At 45.5% G+C, this 23,362-nt stretch overlaps 1 protein-coding gene and 1 long non-coding RNA gene across 9 annotated transcripts in view; one reads left to right on the top strand and one right to left on the bottom strand.

Moving 5' to 3' along the window:
- The window catches only part of SUSD6 (sushi domain containing 6), a 91,218-nt gene that overhangs the window by 18,993 nt on the left and 48,863 nt on the right, over positions 1-23,362 (top strand). For 3 of the 6 annotated variants that reach the window (XM_019733412.2, XM_074327296.1, XM_074327298.1), the window contains exon 2: positions 21,305-21,505. In XM_019733412.2, coding sequence (XP_019588971.1) covers positions 21,385-21,505 — 121 coding nt within the window. In that variant the 5' untranslated portion in view covers positions 21,305-21,384. Of the gene's footprint in view, positions 1-20,922; positions 21,140-21,304; positions 21,506-23,362 lie in introns of those variants that run through there. The other 3 variants (XM_019733414.2, XM_074327297.1, XM_019733413.2) reach the window with 3 other exon arrangements.
- On the bottom strand, positions 1,602-4,493 carry LOC141570536 (uncharacterized). 3 transcript variants are annotated; one of them, XR_012494623.1, is made up of 4 exons: positions 4,344-4,493; positions 4,101-4,149; positions 3,805-3,964; positions 1,602-1,810 (listed from the first exon to the last, which is right to left on the bottom strand). It is a non-coding gene; the product is annotated as an uncharacterized LOC141570536 (long non-coding RNA). The 3 variants fall into 3 exon arrangements; XR_012494622.1 differs by lacking the exon at positions 4,344-4,493 and having other exon boundaries at positions 4,101-4,240; XR_012494624.1 differs by lacking the exon at positions 4,344-4,493 and having other exon boundaries at positions 3,805-3,957; positions 4,101-4,224.

Raw genomic sequence — 23,362 nt, 5'->3', positions numbered from 1 at the left:
TGATTTAGCATTTTACTGGACCTACCTGGGATACTGAAATAGATACTCTTGCCTTATTGCACGCCTTGTTTGCTGTCTGGGTATGCAGCCCCCCCAACTGCATTCAAGTTCCTGGTGGGCTGGGGCCTGTGCCTTCTGTGCATTTTGCAAGCTATCTACAGAGGACGGTCAGGAAAGGGTGATATGTGGGGTTGACAGAGGTAGATGCAAGGGGTAGAACCTGTGGAGATGAAGGGTGATTTGACAGTCCTTTGGGAGTGTGGTTCCTAGCAGGATTTTGGATGGCCTGGAGCAGAGCAGGGGTTGGAGGTCAGAAGACCATCCAGGAGTTTTAGGACTCTGCAAACCAAGACCTGAGAGAAAATGGAATGGACAGGAAGGGTCAGGCTTATCTCCAAAAATTCATTCTGAGATTCTCATGAAACCTCGGTGGGAAAATGTGTTCCTCCTAGAAGTTGACCAGGGTTCTTGAGGAATTGTGGTGAGGCCAGATGCCTGTGTGGTAAATCCTCCCAAAAGGAGGATGTGAAAGGTCCCTGATGTGGGGAAGCTTATCGTTTAAGGGAACAATTAAGTGGCAGACCTGTTGAACTGAGGATTTGATTTATTTGTATTCATCACATTTGTATTGATTTCATCTTGGAAGTTTGGAGATTTGAATGTATTCTGCAAATACAAACACTTTCTTTGTTTCCTTTGTCAATGATGGGACTTACAGACTTATGTTGCATTTTTCATTTGAATAATAGGTTCTCCCATGAAATTAAAAGCTGTGTCTTCCTCTTTTGACTTGGGCAGATTTTTAAGCGTTATGCTGACTTTTCCCCCCATCTCCCTTTTATTTCTTAGACTCACCTAGAACTGTGAAACAGGTTAGTAACAACTATGGGCTGGGGCCAATTTCAGCCAGCTAAATTCCTTGTAATCCAGTTTAAATCTATGGGGCACATCAAAACTTACTGGAATTCTAGGTAGGAACTGTGGTTGCAAAGGCAAAGCCATTTATTGTAGCTTGTATGAAATAAAACCAGCTTGAATTTTCTTCTCATAAACTTTCTCTGAAATACCTCTTTAGATCTTTTATTTTTGGCAAATACTAGGTATTGGGGAGGCAGCCTCATGACTGTTGTGATGGAGGGGTATAATAAGCCAGTGGGTGATTTCCTAGAATCCTGAGCCTTTGAAAAATGTTATTCCTTTTGTAAAGTATTAAGTGCAGAAGCCAGGCTGTCTATCTCACTCAGATTTATACCCTCTTCCCATTCTATTCTCCATTACTAAATATTGTGGCCTCAGTCTACCTAAAAACATGATGGCTTAGCTGTGTTTAAATGTCTGCAGCAGTTTGGCAATGAAGTTTATTTTAGCCCTTTAATAATGATGATGATAATGTCGATGGAAGAAAAGTCCAAACCTGTGGAGGATTTTTATAAGTTCATTTGAGTCAAACTGGTGACATATTCCGGCAAGCAAAATCTCAACAGATTGAGAAAATGCTCCAGCGAATGACAGTTTTACAGCTTATTTTATACATTAGAATCAAAGGAGGAGACGTAAGGCGGGGTCCATGACACACATTGGTGATGGATTAAGGAGGAGAGAGAAAGCAAAGCGGAGAAATCTCTAGAATTGGATAAAAGGCAAAATGGAGAAACACTTTTACATTGGTGAGTACAGGCTAGTTAATAATTTTAACATTTACAGCACATAGAGATGGTATGCGGGGAACAAGATGACAATGAGGGGTTCTGCGGTCTCCTGCTCTGGGGGTCTTGGGCTCTCGTGCTGGGGGCTTGTTCCAATGAGGGATCTAGAAAAGAAAATTTTTCTGATATTTCAAAGGTACGTTATCCTAGATGCATAAGAACAATGGACAGATGGACAGCCGAGTGGCTCAGTTGGTTAGAGCGCGAGCTCTCAGCAACAAGATTGCTGGTTCAATTCCCGCATGGGATGGTGGGCAGTGTCACCCGCAACTAAAGATTGAAAACGGCGACTGGACTTGGAGCTGAGCTGCGCCCTCCACAACTAGATTGAAGGACAATGACTTCGAGCATAGGGGCCCTGGAGAAGCACGCTGTTCCCAATATTCCCCAATTAAAAAAATAACAGTCAAATTAAAAAAACAACAACAACAATGGACGGAGCTCACTTAAGGTAAAGATTGACCTTTGCTAAGGAAGCTATAAGCCTGCGATGGGACTGTCCGCCATGACCTGTCCAGTTAGGACTTTGTGATCAGACCGTCCTGTGTTGTGGTTTCTTTCAGCCTCTGAGTTTGTCAGGGCTGCCATGTGCCCCCCGAGCTTGTCAGGTTTATTGCATAGCCCACTTTTCACTCACAGTAATAACAGACACTCAGTGGCAGGTACTCTAATTGAGTTGTGAACTAGTTCTTTCTAAGTCTCCTAGGAAGAAACTCACTATACGTATGAAGGTATTACTGTTAAGTAGCGGAAAACAGCCATGGAGTATAGAGAAATCATCTGCTCAAAGGTTATACTTTAGAGAAGTACTTTGAATGAAGTTGTATGTTTTCCATTTGGAATGGGGTGTTGTTGCTTCTCTTGAGAAGGCTTTTTACTATAGTATTACATATAATGGTTCCTCTGGAACTCACAACAGGATTCTTTTTTTACCCTGTCCTGTATTTACAGCTGCTTTTCCCCTAGGAGAGCATTCATCTGTCTTAAAAAGCAGAGAGAAAACAAGAAGTTCTCTCAAACAGTGAGGTTTGGAAATCAGAACTGCATTTTCCTTTCAGGAGGCGAGTTTTAAAGGGTTGTTTGGATGGGAGAGAAGGAAGTCTGGCTACAGTAACACTCCCCTCCCCCCCCAGTGCAGCTCTCCCTCTACACACACACACACACACACACACACACACACACACACACACACACGTTCTTTGTGACAGATGTGAAAGAGTTTAGGACACAGGATGCCCGTTATGGCCCCTTTGTTGTACTGGACCGAACATTGCTTTTCAGCCCGAGTAAGTCAGTTTTTCTGGTGGGCGTCTTTCTTGTCCTGGGTCTCCCTGGGCTGGTGTTGGCCCTGAAAGCCAGGACCAGCCTATGGTGATTGCATTTGAGGGTAGGGTCAGAGCATCTGAGAGCATTTGGAACAGAAAACATTTCTGATCATTAGGATGTTTGCATCCTACCAGTGCTTCAAGGCCTTGGAGCTTGGGTTCGCCAGGCATCCAAATGAGGTTAGTAAATGGGCTTTACCCAAAAGCCCCTTAGCCTCTTTCTGCACAGTTTTAACCATACATTTTTGTTTTCTGAGAAGAGGAGGCATTCTGCTTTGGAGTTGAGTGACTGTGCCTTCTGTTCAGATTCTCTAAAGGGTTACACTCGCAAAGCTAACGAGCACTGTCTTCCACTCTGCACACGCTCTGATTCAGAGTGGGCAGCAGGCTGGAGGCGAGGGCTATTGAAGGCAGATATTGAGGTGACAGGAAGGGCAGCTGTACCCTGATGCTCCAGTGGTTTGCCCCCTTGCTGGTGGCCCACCCCCCACAGCTGAGCCAACAGGGAGGCTTTCAGCTTCCCTGAAATGACTACTTCTCCCAGCTGGCTTAGTGTGACCAGCCATAGGGAGGGGTGGGCTTCCTGGGGAAGAGTGTGGGGGAGTCTTAATTACACCCGCCTGGTTTGGACGATCTCAGGCTCATCTCCTTTTACCATGTTGGCTGATAGTTCCCTTCAGCTCTCAGAACAACCCTCTTCATTCCCAAGGGGAACCCATTTTTGCTAAAGCACACACATAAATACCCACCCCCTGCCCCAAGCTGCAACCTACCTTGAGTATTGCTGTTTGTGCCTTCTGACTCCTTTCCAGAAGAGGCAGGTAGCCAGTCTTGCCTTTTCATGGACTGCTCCTGCCACGCGGGAGTTCCTGGGGACGATGCTGCTGGACGGTGTCACCTGGCGGGGCCTGGACGGGAGCCGCTCCCTGGGTGCTTAGAGGAGAGAGCGGTGAGAACAGTGCGGGGCTGCGCTGTCTGAGGGGGCCCAGGGCTCACAGTCTGACCGGGAGATATTCAACTGAACTTGGCTTAGTGAGAATTAGAACTGAGTTCTTGTTTAGCCACTAACCGTGTGTCCCTGGGCAGGTCATGGTCCGTTTCTACGCTTCAGTTTCCCCCTTAAAATGGAAAGATTGGACTTTACAGGATGATCCCAAGTTCCTTGAGGCAGTAACATGTCAGGATCCCAGGACAGACGCCTGAGGACGCTGCTGTTGAGCTAAAGCACAGGCTGGAACAGAACAACCTGCATTTCCCGGTTTTCTTTTGCCTCCAGGCGTCTGCCTGTGCTCTTCCCGCTCCCTTTTCCCACCTCTTGCGCTGTCTGCTAACACCTTCCTGAAGGCCGTGTCCAATTAGACTGCTGCTTGCCCACTCGGGTCGGAGTGCCCTCCTCTGTCTTCCGCATTGCCCTCTGCTTTGCGCTCAGCCCTGAATGACTGTCGCCTTATTCTTCTGGACCCGGTGGTGAGCTCCCAGAGGGCAGAGACCGCCTGCTGTGAGCACCACATTCCCACGTGGCTGCTGTGGCCCGGAATGCGGTGTGTGCAGTGAGTGTGGATGCTGAAATGGCCCTCCTGCGCCAGCACGCCTCAGCCCTCTGCAAGCTGCACGGGGCCTCCCCCAACCCCACCTTTCTGGTGAGCTGCGCAGAGGTGCTGGGGAACCTTGCGTAATGCTGAGAGTTGATTTGGAGGGTCTTCTCATGGTGGCAGAGCATTTGGTGGTGATGTCACCTTGCCCTACGTCCTCTTTCAAGGTGTTGCTCCCACCTGAGATGGGCCCCGGACTTTGCCCTGCTCCTCCCCATTGCCAGCCCTGGGTGGAGGAGCAGACAGGCACACAAATTGCTGTCCCTGCCAGCTGCCCGTGGCTGGGCCATCTGCTGCTTTCCACCGCGGGTGGGGTGAGGGGTGCTCAGCAGCCTCATCTCCTTCACTGCTCTGACTACTCGGGTGGGGCCCAGCCCCCCTTCTCCCCACATTCTGTCCTCTGTACAGGGCTCTGTTACGCAGCTCTTCATTGAGGTCTTGCTTTTGTTCCAGCTGCTGCCCCCCCCACTGCGCTGGGGGACCCTGGCTGCATGTTTTGTTTGCTCTGCGTGCGCTTTGCCCTTTAGCCCTTGCCCCCAGGAATCTTTATATAACATAAGGCGGCGGCGGCGGCAGCAGCAGCAGCAAAAATCTTTAGAAATGTAACTTTGGCCTCCTGTTGGTCTCTGTTCAGATGCAAATGATGCGTCTCTTCCCATCAGAGTTGGTACCTTTGGGTTCACCACCCCTTTTTCCACCCTCCTTCTGGGGAACCTCTGAACCACAGGGCGGGCCAAATCAGTCACTGGAAAAACTCTTAATTTTGCTTGTGCTTCAAGCCTCACCTCTTTCCGGCCTTGTGTGGACATGGAAGGAGGTGAGGAGAGAGGAACCTACCCCATCACTCTTGGTGACTCTGGCTTTGGAGGCTCTTAACTGGTGTGTGTGTGTGTGTGTGTGTGTGTGTGTGTGTGTACAAACAACTGCAGGGTGGGATGGGGGAGAATGTGAACAGAGTCTTAAAAGTCATCTTTACCAAGCGAAGCAGTGACAAAGCAGGAAATAGAAGGGCAGCATGCCCTAAACCAAACTTCTCAGACTTCAACAAGCGGGTGAATCACCTGGGCAACTGTACTAAAATGCAGATTCTGATTCAGTAGATCAGGGATATGGGTAAGAGGCAGCATTTCTAAGAAGCTCCCAGCTGCCGCCAGTGCTGCTGTTCATAGTCCGTATGTTGAATAACAAGGCCCTAGCTCACCTCGTCCTCCTCTTCATACCAGTCACAAAGGTGGGCCTGCGGGAAGGCAGGTGGGAACTTCGGAAGTAAGGACTTTCATATTTTAAATCTGAGGGCCTAGGCTGAAAAGCCAGTATTTACAGAACCCTTTCCTGGGTCCCTCATGCCTGAACTGCTGGCTTTTCTGGAGCTTTCCTTGGCCCCATTTTGTTGGCCCAATATAAGAACTTCTGCCCTTCAGAGGGTGGATGTGCACAGAAACTGGATCCTTCCCCCTTTCTCTTTGACTCATTGTAAATAGATAAGGCCAAACCCAGCATTTCAAACAGAATTTTAGAGCCAGAAGAATTCTTAAATCATCTTTTCTGACCATTTTATTTTACTGAAGAGGAAATGGGCCCAGAAAAGTTTTGTGACATGTCTAGAATCAAACAGCTAGTGGCAGAGCTGGGATTAAAAGCCAGATGTCTGAACTCCTCAGCTGCTCTCTTCTCTGAGGGACTGTAAACCCAAGGTCGGGGTGATGGGAAAATGCAAATGTTTTCATGACAGGAGGTAGGATGAGAGGCCTTCTGGTGGTGGGAGGGGATTCTGTACTGCATGCGCCAATCACATAGGTCTGCGGGCGTCTGCTGCTTCGTGCAGCGTTAATTCACGGAGGCCAGGCTTCTCCACCAGAACACTGTGGAAGTCTGGGGCCAAATAATCCTTTGTTGTGGGGGCTTGTCTTGTATGTGGGATGTTTAGCAGCATCCCCGGCTTCTACCCACCCAATGTCAGGAGCACCCTCCCCACAAGTTATAACAATAAAAAATGCCCCCGGATGTTGCCAGGTATCTTGGAAGGGGTATAAAATTGCCCCCATTTGAGAACCACTAGTTAGGCAATAAGTAATTTGGGGAGAAGGGTCCCTCTTAGGCACTTACACTGGAGTTAAATTTTGAGTGTGTGTTGGTCTCAGGGTTACAAAGAAAAGTGTATAACGGATGGAGCCCCAGTTTTCCTGGTACCATATAGTTTAGTTTGTGATGTAGTGGGGTGACCAGAGTAACCAATGCATGGAACAGACAAATTGCTGTCTTAATGACCCCCCCAGGATGTGGAGCACCAAGCTGGACTCTGAAGAATGGGGTGTAGCCCAGGGTACTTGAGGAGATTTTGCTGCCCGGGGCTGGATGCTATAGCTAAGAACTGAGTACCTCTCATTCACATCTTGAGTTATTCTTACCCACTTTTCTCAAGGAGCATATTTCCATTTGGAAACATTTTATCTGAATCTGTAAAGGTCAGTCAGACGCCTATGAACCAATAGAAACGTACAGTGGGAGGGAAGGCGGCCTACTCATGCCTGATGCTGGTACCGCTAACTCATTCCTTAAGGAGATTCACTTCTTATTTCTAACTTGATTTTCTTCTGCTTTGGGATGAATCCTGCAGTAGACCTTTCTTGTCTCTTTCCTAGTGTGTTAAGCAGTGTTGCCATAAGACGATGTAAGAGCTACAGTTTGTAATGTTTTGAGTACATAAGTATAGAACATGGGTAAATGCCCCTCTTGTGAGCCTCAGAAAGTGTCTTTATACCCTTTTCACTCTTTGTAGACTGTTGTACTTAAAACTGTATTTAAGGGCACTGAGACCCCGTCTTGTGCTCAGCACAGGCTTCCCTGAAGAATCGTACTCAGGGCACAACAAAGGATGAGTGATGGGAGCTTCATAGTTCCTGTCGACTTCGCCAAACTGAATTGTTTTCAATACTTTAAACATGCTCTATTGCCTCCTGCATTGTTTCTGACAATAAACCTGCTATAATTATTTTGTTCTTCCAAATACAGTGTGTCTCTCTTCCCCCTAACCCTCCATGGCTGATTTTAAGATTATCTCTTTATTACTAATTTTCAGCATTTTGATTATGATGTGCCTTGTTTTCTTTTTGTGCTTCTTTTTCTTGGGGTTTGATGAGCTTCTTGGATCTGTGCATTTATAGTTTTCATCAAAGTTGGAAAATTTTCAGCCATTATTTCTTAAAATATGTTTTGTGCCTATTCACGTTCCCCGCCCCCACCCCCCACCCCCACCGCGCTTGCCCACTATACATATGACATGTTGCTTGATATTGTACCACTGCTGACTGATGATGTTCCATGTATGTCATTTTGGATATTTTCTATTGCTGTGTTTTCAAGTTCATTAACTTTTTCTGCAGTAGTGTCTAATCTGTTAATCCCATCCCATATAGTTTTCATTTCAGATATTTGTGTCTTGCCCTCTAGAAGTTCAGTTTGGGTCTTCTTCGTGTCTTCCATTTCTTTCCTCATCGTACTCATGCTTTCTTCTTTCTTGAACACATGGAATATATTGTAATAGATTTTAATATCCATGTCCACTAACTTTATCATTTGTGTCATTTTTAGGTCTGTTTCTATTGTTTATTTACCTAATTATTATGGTCATATTTTTCTGCCTATTTACATGCCTATTAATTTTTTATTTGAAGCTAGACGGTGAGTTTTATGTTGCTGGTGCTGGAACTTTTGTATTCCTTTCATTACTTTTGGACTTTGTTCTTAGAAGCAATTCAGTTTCTTGGAAATGGTTTGATACTTTCAAAGCTTGCGTTTCAGTTTTATTAGATTAGATTCACAACAGCCTTTAATCTAAGGCTAGGTTGGTTCCACTACTGAGGGTAAACCCTTTGGAAGATTCCATCAGTGCCCCATAAGGAGATTTCTTCCACTTTGGCCGGTGGGAACGTAAACTGTTTCTGACTCTCTGTGAGCCCTGGGGGTTATGCTACCTACTTCTTTCTATTGATTATTTCCCCACCTTGCTAGTTTTCTCACACATGCACATATCAGTACTCAACTAAAGACTCAAGAGGATCCCTCTGCAAATCTGGCGCTTTTTCTCTTTGCAGCTTTTTCCTTTCAATTACTTTGCCCTGCAAATTCTAGCCACCTTGGCCTCCCTAAATTCCCAACTCTCTCTTCAACTCATCGAGCTTGTTAAAGTCTTTCAGGTTTCTTCTCCCTCCTCTGTTGGCCTGGAAACTGTTTAGGGAGTTAGCTGGGCACTAGTAGGGCTCACTGCATTTCTTTCCCTTTTCTTAGGATCACTGCCCTGTTTATTGTTGAATGTCTGAAAAACATACTTTACATGTATTATATCTGGCTTCATAGTTGCTTAAGGAAAGATAGTCAATTCTCTCATTTCCCTGTTATTCCATCATGACTAGAGAAAAAAGTCTCTCAAACCATCACCTCAGACCAATTTTTAACCTTGGATGTCTTTTTCCTCCCGTGAAAGTGGCTCCACTGTGACAGATTTTACTGATAATTCTGCCAGGTTCAGGTCATGTCAATTTACCTAACATTTATTGAATACCTGCTGTGTCCAAAAGAATAGTATGGTTCAGTATCATGCTGTACATGGTAGGTAACTTTACCTGTATTCTAATGCTTCACTTTTAGAAGGAGGTTGGGTGTATTTCCAGCTGTTATCCCGGCATGAACATGCACATACACGTACAGTTTGAACCTCCTCTGTCCCTCTTAACATCTTCCAGGACATTACCTAGACTTTATGAAGTTCTTCATTTGGTGCCTCTGCCTGAGCTTTGACTAATTTGAGATTACTTTTGGAATCTCTGTTTGGAGAATTAAGGGACTATCCTTTGTTGTGAATTAATCAGATTTCTTTCTTCTAGGGTCCTGATTTAGAGCCCCACATGGAGAGAACTGGAAGTATGATTAAAGTTAGAACTGGAGCAGGTAGGCCTTGGAAGAGGGACTATAGAATCAGAGGGCTGTGTGAGGGCAGAGGTGGGGGCAGGGGCCTAGGGCTAATCAAAGGGGAAGGAAAGGTGGGCAGGTTCCGGCTTCTCGTCTTTGCTTGAGGCCTCACAGTCCAACCTTGACAGCTTGCAGGAAGTTTGGGTAATTTGTGAGGAAGAGGACAGGAAGAGTCATGGTTTAGTTGTAAATTAGGAGAACTCTTGGAATTTACACAAGATGGAGAACATTCGGAGCCAAAAGACAGTATCCTGTTTAGCTTAAGTGCATACCTCACTGGGGCTATTACTCTTCAGTATATAGAGGTAAAGAACATGATCCTAAAATCCTGAAGCTGAACCTCAGAAGAAAATACTCACGTGACATTTGAGTAGAAAGGAGGAAAATGCCAGAAATGGGCACCATGTTTTTGGTGAATCTTAAGGCCTGAGAGACACCAGGAAAGGTCATTTCTCTAGCCCTGCCACTAGGTTGACTGTTTCTTCTTACTCATGAAGTCTACATTAGAGGTACAAGTTTTGGGGGAGGAGTGCCAGAGTGGAGAACCTTTTTTATTGAACACTGAGGAAGCAAGCAGCTCTGTAATAGTCATCACCCCAGCTTCTCCCTAGCTTTGGCCAACCATAACCTGTGGGAGTGTCAGTCCAGAGGGACTCCATGTGGCGTCTCGGCGCTATCCGGACAGTTTAGGAAGCCTTAACTGAAATCATGGGGTCAACTGAGAAGGTACAACTTACAAGATACAAATTCCCTCCAGCCATCATCCAGTCTTTCTTTTCCTTTCTTTTCTAAATCCCTTCCCAAGCCAATTAGTTTTCCCCTTGTGTCCATTTTCTCACTTTGAATTCAATCTACCCTTACCATTCTAATGAAATTGTTCTTTATCTTACTGGACCTTTGCTCTATCTGTCAGCTCCCCCTCACATCCTTCTTGAGTCTCTGTGTCCCTCCTTTGACATCTTTGATACACAAGCTCCTGGTTTCCTTGTACTTTTTGGAATGTCACTCCTGGGCTCTCGTTCCCCAATATGCCTCTTTATAAAGTTAGTATTCTCCTCAGGATTTTGTCCTTGACTCTCCTCTCACTCAACTCTCTTCTTCATCTATTCTGCATGGCTTCAACCATCACTTACAGGCTTATAACTCCAGGGCTCTATCCGAAGCTCAGAGTGCTCGGCAGTTTCATACTCATTTCTGATTTGCCTGCTAACCTTTCTACCTGGATATCCTTCAAGTACCTACAATTCAACATCTCCAAGAATAACCTGAGCTAAATTCATTACATTCTTCAGCAAAATCTGCTTGTCCACCTTTGTTCTTTTTCTCCTGTGGTGGCTTCTACCATTCACCCAGCCACTGAGGCCAGAATCCTGGGCAGCATCCTTTATTGTTCTCACTCGTCCTGTCCTGTTAGTTTTGGGCATTTTCTGCAGAATTGGGCACATCATGGGCACTGAATGAATAAATAAAAGTTTCTTGATTTCATCTGAATTTAATTACCGGTTAGCACTTTGGCCTTGGTAAAACTGAACACCTCTGATTACTCTAACTTTGGGGAAGGGCATTTGATTTGGGGCCACATTTAAATTATATTAAGGAGAGGGCACTTTTTTGTTTAAAACAGGAATACTTTGTGGAAGGATTAGTTATTATTAGAAATGGGTGCTTTGGCCACTGTGCTATCTTTTAGGGCTGCTTGAAGGAGCTGCTGACAGTTAAAGATGAGGTGGGTGAAGTCAGCTTGTGCTGGCCCAGGAGGCGTTGTCTGCCCCTGGTGTGCGTGGGAGTAGACGCAGTGTGTTGTGCGTGAACTTGCCACATGCTTTGAGTTTCATTCAAGGAACATGGTAAGACCTTTCCACTGGAGAGGGTACTGTGCCGCCTTTTACTCACTGGTGGATTTCCTAATTACATCCTAGTATCTCTAACGAACACAGACGATGTGTTTGTAACTGTCATGCTTTTCAAGTTTATCTCCTTTGCTTTCCATCAAGCCCCTGTAATATAAAAAAAAAAAAAAAAGAAAGAAAAGGAGAAAGTGACTTAAAGAATCATAGGATTTTGGAGCCAGAGAAGTTCTTCAAGTAGCAGTCATCTAGCTCAACCTTTACATTTTTAGACGATGGCGATGATAATAACAGATGGTGATGGCTATAATACCTACCATTTTTGACGACTCACTATGCTAAGTGCTTTACATGCATTTCCCCATATAATATTTACAATAGCCCTATGAGGTACCTGTTATTAGTGCTGTCTTAGAAGGAAAGCGGTCCAGAAAGACTGGCTAACTGCTTTGGGTTAGGAGTATGCTGAAGTAGCTATTATGCAGAAAGATGAAGCATCTTGCTTGCCCAAGGTTGTTTTCCAGTTAGAGGCAGAACATGCGCAGAATCCAGTTCTCCTGACCTTGAACTCAATGAGCATGTATTTTTGTTTTGACATGAGAATTCATTCTCTATGGTCATTTTTGTCTAATTTCTTGCTCAACCCTTTTTAATTTCAGTGAAATTGAATGAAGTAGAGGAAAAGGCGGTTTGGAATTGGGGTTTTTGGTGAGGTTTTAAAGTTTATTTTTAAATAGGCAGCCTTCCCAGACTGACTGGGAATGTAGCAGAAGGCCTGAGAACCAGGAAGTGACACAGACCTGTTTATACCATCCCACTTGGAGACCTTTGGAAAGCAATCCACAGAGATGATAAAAAGTAAACATAACTGCATCAGCCAGTTCTCTTGGGCTCACTATTTTTGACCTGGAGGAGGTGTTTCCTGCAGAGCCATGAGTACTTTGAAAACCCAAATCTGGCCGTTAAACATCCCCTTGAGTAAACATATATAGAGAGACAGACAGATATTTATTTCTTGTTACCAGACAACAGCATTCAGTGGGTTTTGGCAGACAAAACTGTCACTTTTCTCTCTCTCTCTCTGCCATCCTTTTGGTGAATTGTTCTTCCATTTCCTTTTCTTTCTTTGTAATTAGCACCCTATGCGTGCAAAACTGTCCTGAGAGCTCACTAAATATGTGCGTGATCTCCAAGGTCCAGCTCAAAGCTCTCTCTTCACCTCCCCTCTACTCCCAATCCAAAGTCTTTGTTCCTATCTAGTTTACGTTCTCACAGCTCCTTTTTTATAAAACCTTTTTATTGGGTCCTAGTAACAATTTCAGAGTGTTATACTGATAAACATACAATACCGCTCACGTCAATTGTGATTCCTTCAGAGTAAGAACTGGGCTCCCCTTCATCTCTGTAATCACCCACGCCTCGCACTGAAGACAGCCAGTAAATATTTGCTGAATTGCAGTATAGTCACTGCAAACACAGAGCCCTAAGAAGTCAGATTTAGCAAATCACCTTCCCAGACTTTATTTGCCAAGTGGGTATTGAAGCCTGCTCCACTCAGTTCTGATGGGAACCAAACAGAGGCGTGTGATGACACATAGATGTATCTCTAGGGTCTACCGACCAATTATAGCTGCTGCTACCAAGCATTTGTTTTGCTACCTGGTGAAAACTTCAGGATTTATACCTTTTACCCTCCTGTTTTATATCTGCTGCTACTTTGCCATCTTGTATTGCTTACACAAATTATGTCTTTTGGAGTTATCTTTTTTCCCCTTTACTGAACAAGTAAATGTTGAGCAGCTTGGGGCACAGAAAGAGGCAGGATTAGTGGTCTTTGAAGGAATTTACTGCCTGTAGTAAATGAAGATTACCACAGTTAAGTAACTAACTGTGAGGGACCCTGGGGAAGGATATGATTGGTTGTCCCATTTGTGGTCCAGACAGTGATGGTAAAGGTACAGAAAAGTCTTCTATGCTTGTGGGCTGAATTGGTAAGTTTTCCCAGAAGAGAGGCAACTAAGCTTGACCTTGTATTGAAAAAGAAAAAGAGCAGGGAGCCCTTTGCAGTAGGAAAGCAGGAGGAGGAAAAATTTCCAGGCCCCTTGGATTCCACTTATCTATAAACCGGGGGTAATGACAGGTATTCAGTGAGGTTTTGTGTGTGTGTGTGTGTGTGTGTGTGTGTGTGTGCGCGTCACACATTTAAGCTCCCTGCCCTCATCCTTTCCTACAACAGGCTAGAAGACCTCCTAGGCTCCCCTAGGCACAAACATTAGTATAGTCACATATATGATTATTTAACTTGGGGGGAGTGATCGCTAAGTTCCTTAAAAATATTTTTAGAACTTCATGGGAGAGAACCTTGGCAGTTCATTTGTTTCACTGTTGGCTGTTCTGTCATCTAAATTGTGTTTTGAGCCTAGTCTCAGGGCGTGTATTTCCAGCCCAGCTGAAACAGTGCCCTTTGGAAGTCCAGTGGGGGCTCAGCACAGCCTGTTAGGGCAGGAAGGGGCCTTAGCCAACACTAATGTGAGTGCCCACTGTTCCAGACACTGTCTTGCATCCTTCACATTTATCTCCTTCCACCTCACAAGAACTCGGTGAGGTGGGGATTGTTTGTCCAGTTCATAGATGGGAATTGAAAATAACTTGCCCTGGACCCCTTAATAATATCCAAGCAGACCAGAGAGTCTGGCCCAGCCTGCAGCATCTTTTCACGATTCCAGCCTCCCTGAGAGATACTTAGTTGCACTGTTTCATGTTACTGAGGAGGAAACAGGCACAGGGAGGCAAAGTGATTTATCCTAGTTCATCCTATCAGTCGTTGATGAAGCTGGGACTAGAGGAGTGGTGTCCTGCTTTCAGAGGCGGACATTTACAGCCTGAGCCGGTGCCTGCTCACAGGCACGCTGCCTTCTCTCGCCCATTTCTGGCCTGTCTTGTTTTGTTCTTTGTTTTCTTTTGTCCTTCTCTGTTGCTTCTTTTTCTCTTGGCCACTACAGCTCTGCAGTGGTGTGTGTGTGTGTGTGCGTGTGCGCGCGCGCACACTGGGTTTTGGGGTGTTTTTTTTTTTTTTTGTTCTTTTTGTTAGACGTGTGTTATTTTTGGAAAGCACGTTAAGAACACTGTGTACAGATAGCTTATACAAATGTGCTGATGGATTGATAAGCTCTAAACAGGAAAGTGGAGCCTCCTGAATTTGCTGCAGTGCAGAGGGAGGTAGGTGCTAGCACAGGTCCTGGGAGAGGTAGGGGAGAAAGGACTGCTCGTGCAGAACAAAGAGACTGGATTTCACATTTCTCCCTTCCAGTCAGGACGTTTATTAACTGGTGTTTTCAGAGGAAATACGTCTGGCCCCTCCTATTCCCTAGAAGACATTCCAGATTCTCAGAACTGAAAGGGCACTTGGGGATCATCCAGGCACACCCTTGAGGACCAGGCAGCGTGATGGAGGCTTGAGGCTGCTCCACGTGGATTGGTGGGGCTGGCTCCCTCCCGCGTTCAGGTCCATGCTGCAGTCCTGCTGCTGATAGATTCTAGAAGAGAGATGTTGGCGACTGTTAAAGAGAAGGCCTCGGGGATGGGGTGGTAGCGTGTCTGCTGGTGTTTCTGCTGTCTGAAGCCTGAGGAATAGGGCCGTGGGGACGTGTGACAACCAGAGGATGGGTGAGCAGTCTTGGGAAGCAAGACAAGGATACAAGGAATAGCAGAGCAATTCAAAACAACGTCTAAGCTGCCTGCCATAGTTTAGGTGGCTTATGAGGGCTTATGAGGGTTATTTTTGTGATTTATAGGAGGTGAATTTTAGTGAGTTTGATGTTTGTGTCTTGGCTTTGGAACTAGAGATTAAGAGGAAATGGATAGGGTAACATTTTGGCTCTCAATGATGTAAAGTCCACTAGAAACCTCTGTGCCTGTTGAAGCACCCAGATGTTAGTGGCACAAAAGAAAGGGAAGACACCGAGGTTAGCAAGATTTGAAGGAGCCATCTAGCCACACGGGGAAAAATAAACTAACGACATCCAGAAGCAATTTAACTTCATCATTTTGGGGGGGAAGAGTTGGAGGTATTAAGATCTGATCAGCAGTTAGATATCGAGTGCAGCGGTGGCCCTGCCGTTTCAGGGTGAGTGGAAGTGAGGAGGGGAGACGCTGAAGGGAAGAGAAGCAGCGGCTAGAAAGCGTGTCAGTCGCTTCTCCTGTCACGCCCCTCTGGGGAGCTTCGGATTTCACAGAGTTAGGACTTCTTATCATCTTGCTCTGAAAGGTATTCACTGGTTAATTCTGTTCACACTTCACGGACTGTTCTTTGTCTTCCCCCATCACAGGGCAGTATCAGCGTTAGTGAAGATGGTTACTCTAAGGAATACACTTGCTTGTTCTAGTCCCCTTTCTGGACTAGTTTGAAGCAAGAACATAATTTATATGGGTTTTACCTATCCAGTTCCCTCTCCTAACTAATGGAGAAGTGGGCCATGGTTTAGGAAATAATTTATCCTGAAAACTGCATGTAAACTAGGCTGATCTCAAAAAAACGGTGAGAAACACACCGAGCATGTGCGAGCCAAGCTTCCCCAGAAGAGAGCTCAGGACAGTGTGACTCAGTCCTGCCCCCAGCAGGACTGTGACATTCTCCGCAGTGTAGACCCCAATGCAGCCAGATCCCTGAGGAGATCTGGGCCCCAGGGTGCTAGGACAGGGTGGCCCCACCTACTGCTGCCTCCCCGGGCTGGGAGCCGTTTTTGAAGATGACTCCCAGGGCACCTTTAATCTTAGCAGGCTCTTTGGTTAACCTGGAAGCATCTATGGCAACAACAAGCCAGCACATCACGTGACCTTTAGGCCTGGGTTCCAGGTTCTCCTTATCACTGTGCTTGTCATCGTTGTTTTTATGATGAGCAGTTTCTCAGGTAGCTCTGTGCTGTCTTGGTTTCTGGGCTAAGACTATACGTAGAAGGATCTAAGTCCAGTTTGCAGAGCAGTCCCTCAAATTGTGTCTCTTTGAGTCTCACCAGAGACTAAGGAGACATTCAAAGCAAGCAGCAGCCCCAATTTCCAGATGAGGAAACACAGGCTGCGATGAGGTTAGTGGCTTCCCCGAGATCAGAGCCGGCGGAAGGGTAGTGTTCTTCCTCTCGGAGGGTCATTGTGTACAGGAAATGAGTGTTCATGCGCATGTTACATGCGCAAAGCACAGTTGCCCAGCTTTTGGTGTTCTGGGTTCACACAGGTGGAAGAGGTCAGACCCTGCCCGCAAGGGGCTGACAGTCTAGCGCAGGGGGTCTCCTTTTACCACATTCTATCGGGGCCGCAGCCCTAGTCCCAAGAAAGAAAATATGAAGGGCGAATGTAGATTTTCCCTGACTGCTCACCTGTGTTTTGGAGGGGCAAGCTGGCTGCTGGAGGAAGAGACGGCTTCTATGAAGAGGAGCTTGAATGCCATAGAGAATTCTGTGGCAGAGAGAGACAGAGAGAGAGAGGGAGAGAGAGAGAGAGAGAGGTTATTAGATGTGGAAACGTAAGCCAAAGGGTCTTCATGACCAGCCAGCTTGTTGGTGGCAGAGGTGGGACTAACTGTAGCCCGTCTCTCTCCTCTCGTTTCACCTCTAAGTTTAGATGTTATGTGCCTTGTAAGGATGGGTGAGTACAGGCTTTGAAAATGAAGCTTAGTTCCAGATTCCTCTTTAATCATAATTTTTCCCATCTTTTTTATTGTGATAAAATTAAATTGACCATCTTAACCATTTTTAAGTGTACAGTTCACTGATATTAAATGTATTCATAATGTTGTGCGACCATCACCACCACCCATCTCCTAACTCTTTTCATCTTGCAAAACTGAAACTCTGTACCCATCAAACAATATAACTTCCCATTCCTCTCCTGACAACACCATTCTACTCTTGTCTCTACTTAATCATAATGTTTTTTAATTAGGGGAAGTGGTCACTAACATACTAAAGGAATACTGAAATGAAATGTATTCTTTTTTTTAGGTTTTTGCCTATGTGTTTCTCTAGGGAATACCCAGGCTTGATTTGTTCTAAAGTGTTTTTCTTTTGACTTGGTCTAAAACCACAATCCAAGAACAGTCCCTCCCCCCGACCCTCCCTCCCGTATTCAAAGCAGATCCTTTCTTAAAATGAGATGTATAGTGTGATCCTCCACAGTAGCTGGGTTCTCCTGTTCTGGGCGATACCCTGGGGTTGTAGGGATTGCTTTTCGCTATATTATTTCTGAAGCACTGACCCTTGGCCCAGCCTCGTGTGTAAACACCCCATTGGCTGCCCTCTGTATTTATTCTTCGCAAAACCCCCATTTCCATCAACCCATCTGTTCTGCACTTGATCAGTTCTTAGGCTTCATGGTGGAATTGGTCCCTTGGCCCAGGTAGTTGCTTGAGCAGTAAAGGAGGAGGCAGCTGTTTCTTTAAAACAAAACAAAACAGGAACTCATATGTGTGCGTCTTCTCCCCAGTTCATACTGCTCCTCCCCATGGCAGTCATGACTTTGCCTTTGGCAAACATTTGCTGCCTGCGTGTCAGGTGCCAGGCGCTGTGCTGGCTTCTGGATTCCAACTTGAGTAATTCGCAGTCCCCGCCTTCAAGGAACTTTGAGTCTAGTCAGGTGAGACAGGTAAACAAATAGATGTAATAACCTGTTAGAGGTGCAGTCACAGCAGGTGCACTTTGGAAGTAAAAAGGGGGTTCTACTGGAGGTGGGCATGGTGTAAAGTGTCAGGAAGAATTCCTCCAGGACATGGCCCTGTGCTGAGCCCTGGAAGGGATCGTATTCCTGGCAGAGGACACAGTCAGGATTATTGGAGTGGGAGTTTGCTGAGGGAGGAGACAGTGGTCGACAGGAACGCCTTGGTACGTTTATATTTACCTGTTTGAATAGGTAATGCACACATGGGGCACAACAAGGGAATACAGTAAAGGAAAAATAAGTATCTTTTCTTGTTAACCATTCAGTTCCCCTCCCTGAAGGCAATTGTTAGCTCCCAGTTTCTTGTGCATTGTTTCAGTGCACACGTGTGTGTCTGTGTGTGTGTCCTTAAAGATACACATATACACACAATTGGTTTGCTTCATGTACTAATTTTGGAAGTCATTCCATATCAGTAAGGACTGAACTGCCCACTTCTTTTTAAACCACTGCATAATATTCCATTATATGGGAGCATGGCAACTTATTTAACTAATCCCCCTTCCATCTTTTGCCAGTACAAATAATGCGTGAATATCCTGCATATATGTCATTGCACATGTCATTTCTGAGGACAGACTCAAGTAGAATTGGTAGGTCAGAGAATATGTGCATTTTTTGGCAGATGCTGTCGGGTTGCCCTCCAAAGATCTCATTAATTATAAAATACTAAATTTAAGATTCTTTACCACTTGGCTCCTCCCCCTTCCTTCCCCAACCCCCTGAAATCCCTGCCAGAGTGAGCTTCCTTAATGAATTTGGTGTTGTAACTTCCCTGTTTCTAATCCTTGTAAGCTCCATGTGGTTTTCAGGGTACGGTTTAAACTCCTGAGCCTAGCGTCTGCCTCTAGCCTCTGCCAGGAGTGCTGTACTCCCATTGCTCTGATCCATTTGTATGTGGTATCTTCTTTTCCTCCTTTCTCACGAGATACATCCTTTAGCGGTCAGCTTAGCATCACCTCTTCTGGGTAGTCTTTCCTGGTGACCTCCACTCGTGCACAGAACAAACACCTAAGCACCACTCTCATCCAGCTTTATCCAGTCACTACAGAAGTATTTGTTGTGCATGTGCTGTGCCCAAGCAGGTGTCATTTGATGATGCGTTGGTTGTTGCCTTGGGTCACCTGCTGTGGCTGCATGTAAAATAACAGGACCAAAGGGCCATTGCTAGCTGACTGATGGCCCTGGGCATATCCTTCCACCTCGTCACACCTTGGTTTTGGCATCTGTCAAATGAGGAGGTGAAGTCTGATGACCTCCAAGGTCTCCACAGCTCAGGTCTTACTAATAATTACAACAGCAATAGCAGCTGCTGTTTACTGAAGGCTTGCAAGTTCCAGGCACTGTGTCAAGTGCTTTGTTTGATTCTAATTCTTACATTGTCTATTAGTCCATGAAGACAGTATGGTTACTGCCTCCATTTTACAGATGAGAAAACTGAGGTTGGGAGAGTAAATTGGCCATAGTAGAAGACATGTTTAATTTTTGGTATTCTGACTTTACCCTCCTTAGCCACATAATTCTTAGCCACATAAATGTGTACACATTGCATACATTTACATACACAGTTGTATGTATTGTTTTGTGTCACGCATAGGCTTCATCCCTCGACTTCTCCATGAACCATCCCTGTTCTACAGCAGTAAAGGCTCACGATGGAGTCTGGAGAGGAGCTGGGGAGCTGGGATCAGAAGACTGACACAGTCACAACTATTTGGGGATAGTGGATAAGGACCCAGTGGCAGCCTCTGTTCTTAAACCCCTGGCTCATTGAAGACCCTCATAGTTGCTTTTCCTTTGGACTAAGACAACTCGTATTGCTCTTTGCAGTAACTCTTTATTTACTTATTTACTTTTTATTTACTTTATATTTATTTATTTATTTATTTTAAGGAGGGCGCAGCTCACAGTGGCCCATGTGGAGAATTGAACCGGCAACCTTGGTGCTACCAGCACCACGCTCTAACCAACTGAGCTAACAGGCCACCCCATGCAGTAACTCTCTTTAGAAGAGGACCATAGACCGAGTCATGGCTTTAGAGGCCGATTGCAGTCAGGTTTGGATAGCACCCCTGACAGTTGCAGCGGCGTCTTTCCTTAGGGTTGAAGATGGCAGGCTCTGCTGTCTGTCTCCATAAGGGCTTATTAATGGAGAAAGAGTTGTGTATGGAATTCAAATTAAAAAGGAAATGTAATCGTATTATTTGGAATACCTATTATAAACTAGGATAAATGATCATAAACTAGGATAAACTATTATAAACTAGGATAAATGAAGTCAAATGAGTTAAGTAAAATATAATAGGCCTATATCATAATGTATCATCAATCCAACTGCTTCCCTGAAGGCATGTAGAAAAAAATCTTTAAAAAGTCTTGACTCCTGATTTTTTTTTTTAAGATACTCTTCTGAAGTTTTTTTTTTTTCCAACTGGAATGGGTGATGGGGCTAATTAATAACTATAACCATCCTTCCCCCAATCATTGCCAGGTACAGCCAACAGGCATGGCCTCTGGAGTCACAGGTGTGTCAGGCGAGCCTTGATTAATTAGTCCATTTTTGAAATTCATGGCTGTGGAGTCAGCGTCAGATCCTCAGGGGCTCATCCAGCCTCGGGCGGTTGAGCAGGCCGAGCCCGGACCCTTGGCTCCCACTGCTGCATTCCTTCTGTAGGCGGTGTAGTGCTCCCTTTCGACACATGTTCTCTCTCTCTTTTTTTTTTTTTTTTGGTTATTTGGATTTGCTCTGAGTCCAAGTGGCAAAAGCACAGCCTGACCCTGGTGTAGCAGCTCTGTGTCAACAGATGCCTCTCTGCTCTCCGCTGGAGCCTCTGAGGCAGGGAGCCAGGCAGAGCTGGGGCAGTTTCGGAAAGCTTTGCCGTGCCCAGCAGATCTCCAGGTGAGCCAGGTTTGTCTCCTTGTCCTGTCGCAAGGATCTGGCTCCTGGACGCTGACACTGATGGAAGCTTGCTGCCGGCCTTGGCATTTCCCCGGTGAGGAAAAAAAGCCACTTGTGTGCTGTCTCTTCTCCTGGCAGCAGGAATTCAGTTGCTAAAATTCCTGATTATGGCTTCCTTACCAAAGTGACTACTTGTAACTAACATATGGATAAAGTTTCCACTTTACTTATGTCTTTGTTTTCTGTTTATTTTCTATAGGTGAATCTGCCCCTGGCTGACCTTAGAATTTTTCTGGTTTTTAATTTTTTCCTTTTTAAAATAACTTGGACGGATAAAAGATGTGCCATGGCAGGATAGCACCAAAGAGCACCTCAGCGTCTGCCGTGGCCTCCGTGGGACATGGAGTACTCCTTCCGCTGGTGATCCTCAGCTCCCTCCTTGGAGACGGACTTGCCTCAGGTGAGTCTCGGCTTGCCTTCTGTCTGTAGGAGGGAAAAGACTCAATACCATGGTTTCTTTTCTCCTCAGAACTGCAATGGGGGATTCTCCATCTGTCAGGCAGTTACCGGAGAGCAGGGTTGGGACTTTCGTGCTGTAGTGCAGCAGCAAGAGGCCTAATGAGCCAGCCAGACAGAAAATGGGTGGATGGGAACCTGTGGGTGGTGACATTATCCCCCCTCTCCTCCCAGCCGTAGCCATCAGGCAGGACGGGGTGTGACAGTCAGAGCGTGAGGTGCAGCTAAGGGTGCAGGCTTTAGAATCAGACTGCCTGTCAGACCTCAGAGCCCAGTCCTGCCTTGTGTCCCCAAAAATAAGACCTCACCGGAAAATAAACCCTAGCGTGATTTTTCAGGATGACATCCCCTGAACAAAAGCCCTAATGCGTCTTTTGGAGCAAAAATTAATATAAGACCCGGTCTTATTTTCGGGGAAACACGGTGCTACTTGCTGGCTCTGTGACCCTGAGCAAGTCTCTTTGCTTCTGTAAGCCTGTTTCTTCAGCTGCAGAATGGGAAAATAATAGTATCTACCTCATAGGGTGGTTGTGAAGATTGAGATGACACACTAAGTACTTATGATTGTTAGCTCTTTATTGTTTGTTTCTTGTCTTTCTGTTCTTTTTTTCAGAATGAGTATAGAGTTGAGGTATTGTATTAGGTTGGTGCAAAAGGAATTGTGATTTTTGCAATTTTTAACATTTTAAACCGCAGTTACTTTTGCACCAACCCAATAATTCAGTGAAGCAGTTTGACACTACAAACTTTGTGATCTTGGACAAGCCACTGAACCATCTGTGAATCAGTTTCTGCATCTGTCAAATGAAGGGGTTGACCTGGATAACCTTTAAGGTCTCATCTACTCCCTTAGTCTGTATGTGAATGATTCTGAGGACTTTCTGGTTGAAAATCTAGGTCTGGAAGCGCCCCGGGCGGGGCTACAAATGCAGTAGTGAGCCCTGGTCTTTGCTTTGTATGGTCTTTGTTGCTTTCCACAATGCTCTGAAGACACCTAGGTTTTCTTCCTGGGGTCCTTTACACCTGGGCTCCTTTTTAGAAAGGGCATATTTGGGTGTGTACCATCGGCCTCGGGTGATGCTGCAGGACCTGCCTCTGTATCTGTAAGTACCAGTGGAGGCCTTACCTCTACCAGAGTCTCTGGGGAGGGGTCTCAGCTAGATTCTGACAGAGCTTGGAGGGAGGCCGGGTGATACAGGTGTAGCTCTAAGAATCTCTAGATCAGTTTTATCTCTTTCATTCCCTTTCTGTCAACTCCCACCACTTAACACATACAGATAGGTTATGGTGCAATTTCATTTAATCTTTTTTTTTTTGAATGGTTGGGAGAAACAATATTACTGGTTTTTTTGTTCCATCATATTCTTCCTCACCACACACATACAGATTTCATCTTTTGCCTCTCATTCACCTCATTCTGACACTTAACCCAAACCTTTCCCATAAACCTGAGATTTCCTTGGCTGGAAGGAGTCCCCGGCACAACCAAGGGGGCTGCTAATGGTTGGGACCCTACAGTGGGGCATCATGGTTATATGAGGTTGGAAAGAAAAACCTGGCCAGCCTCCACCAATGTGCAGCAAAATGAAGTAGAGCCTATATTCATAGGGCCGCTCCAAAGCCAGAGGAGGCCTTTGGAGGTGGTGGTGTCAGAACCACAGAATGTGGAGGCCCTCTCTTGTTTACCACTGTATCGCTAGAGCAGAAGTTGGCAAACTATGGTTCACGGGCCAAATCCTACCGCTGTCTGCTTTTGTATGGCCTGCAATCTAAAAATGATTTTTATATTTTTAAATAGTTG

This window comes from Rhinolophus sinicus, linkage group LG03, assembly GCF_036562045.2.
Source record: "Rhinolophus sinicus isolate RSC01 linkage group LG03, ASM3656204v1, whole genome shotgun sequence".
Taxonomy (NCBI): Eukaryota; Metazoa; Chordata; class Mammalia; order Chiroptera; family Rhinolophidae; genus Rhinolophus; species Rhinolophus sinicus.
This window is presented reverse-complemented; position numbering and strand designations above follow the sequence as displayed.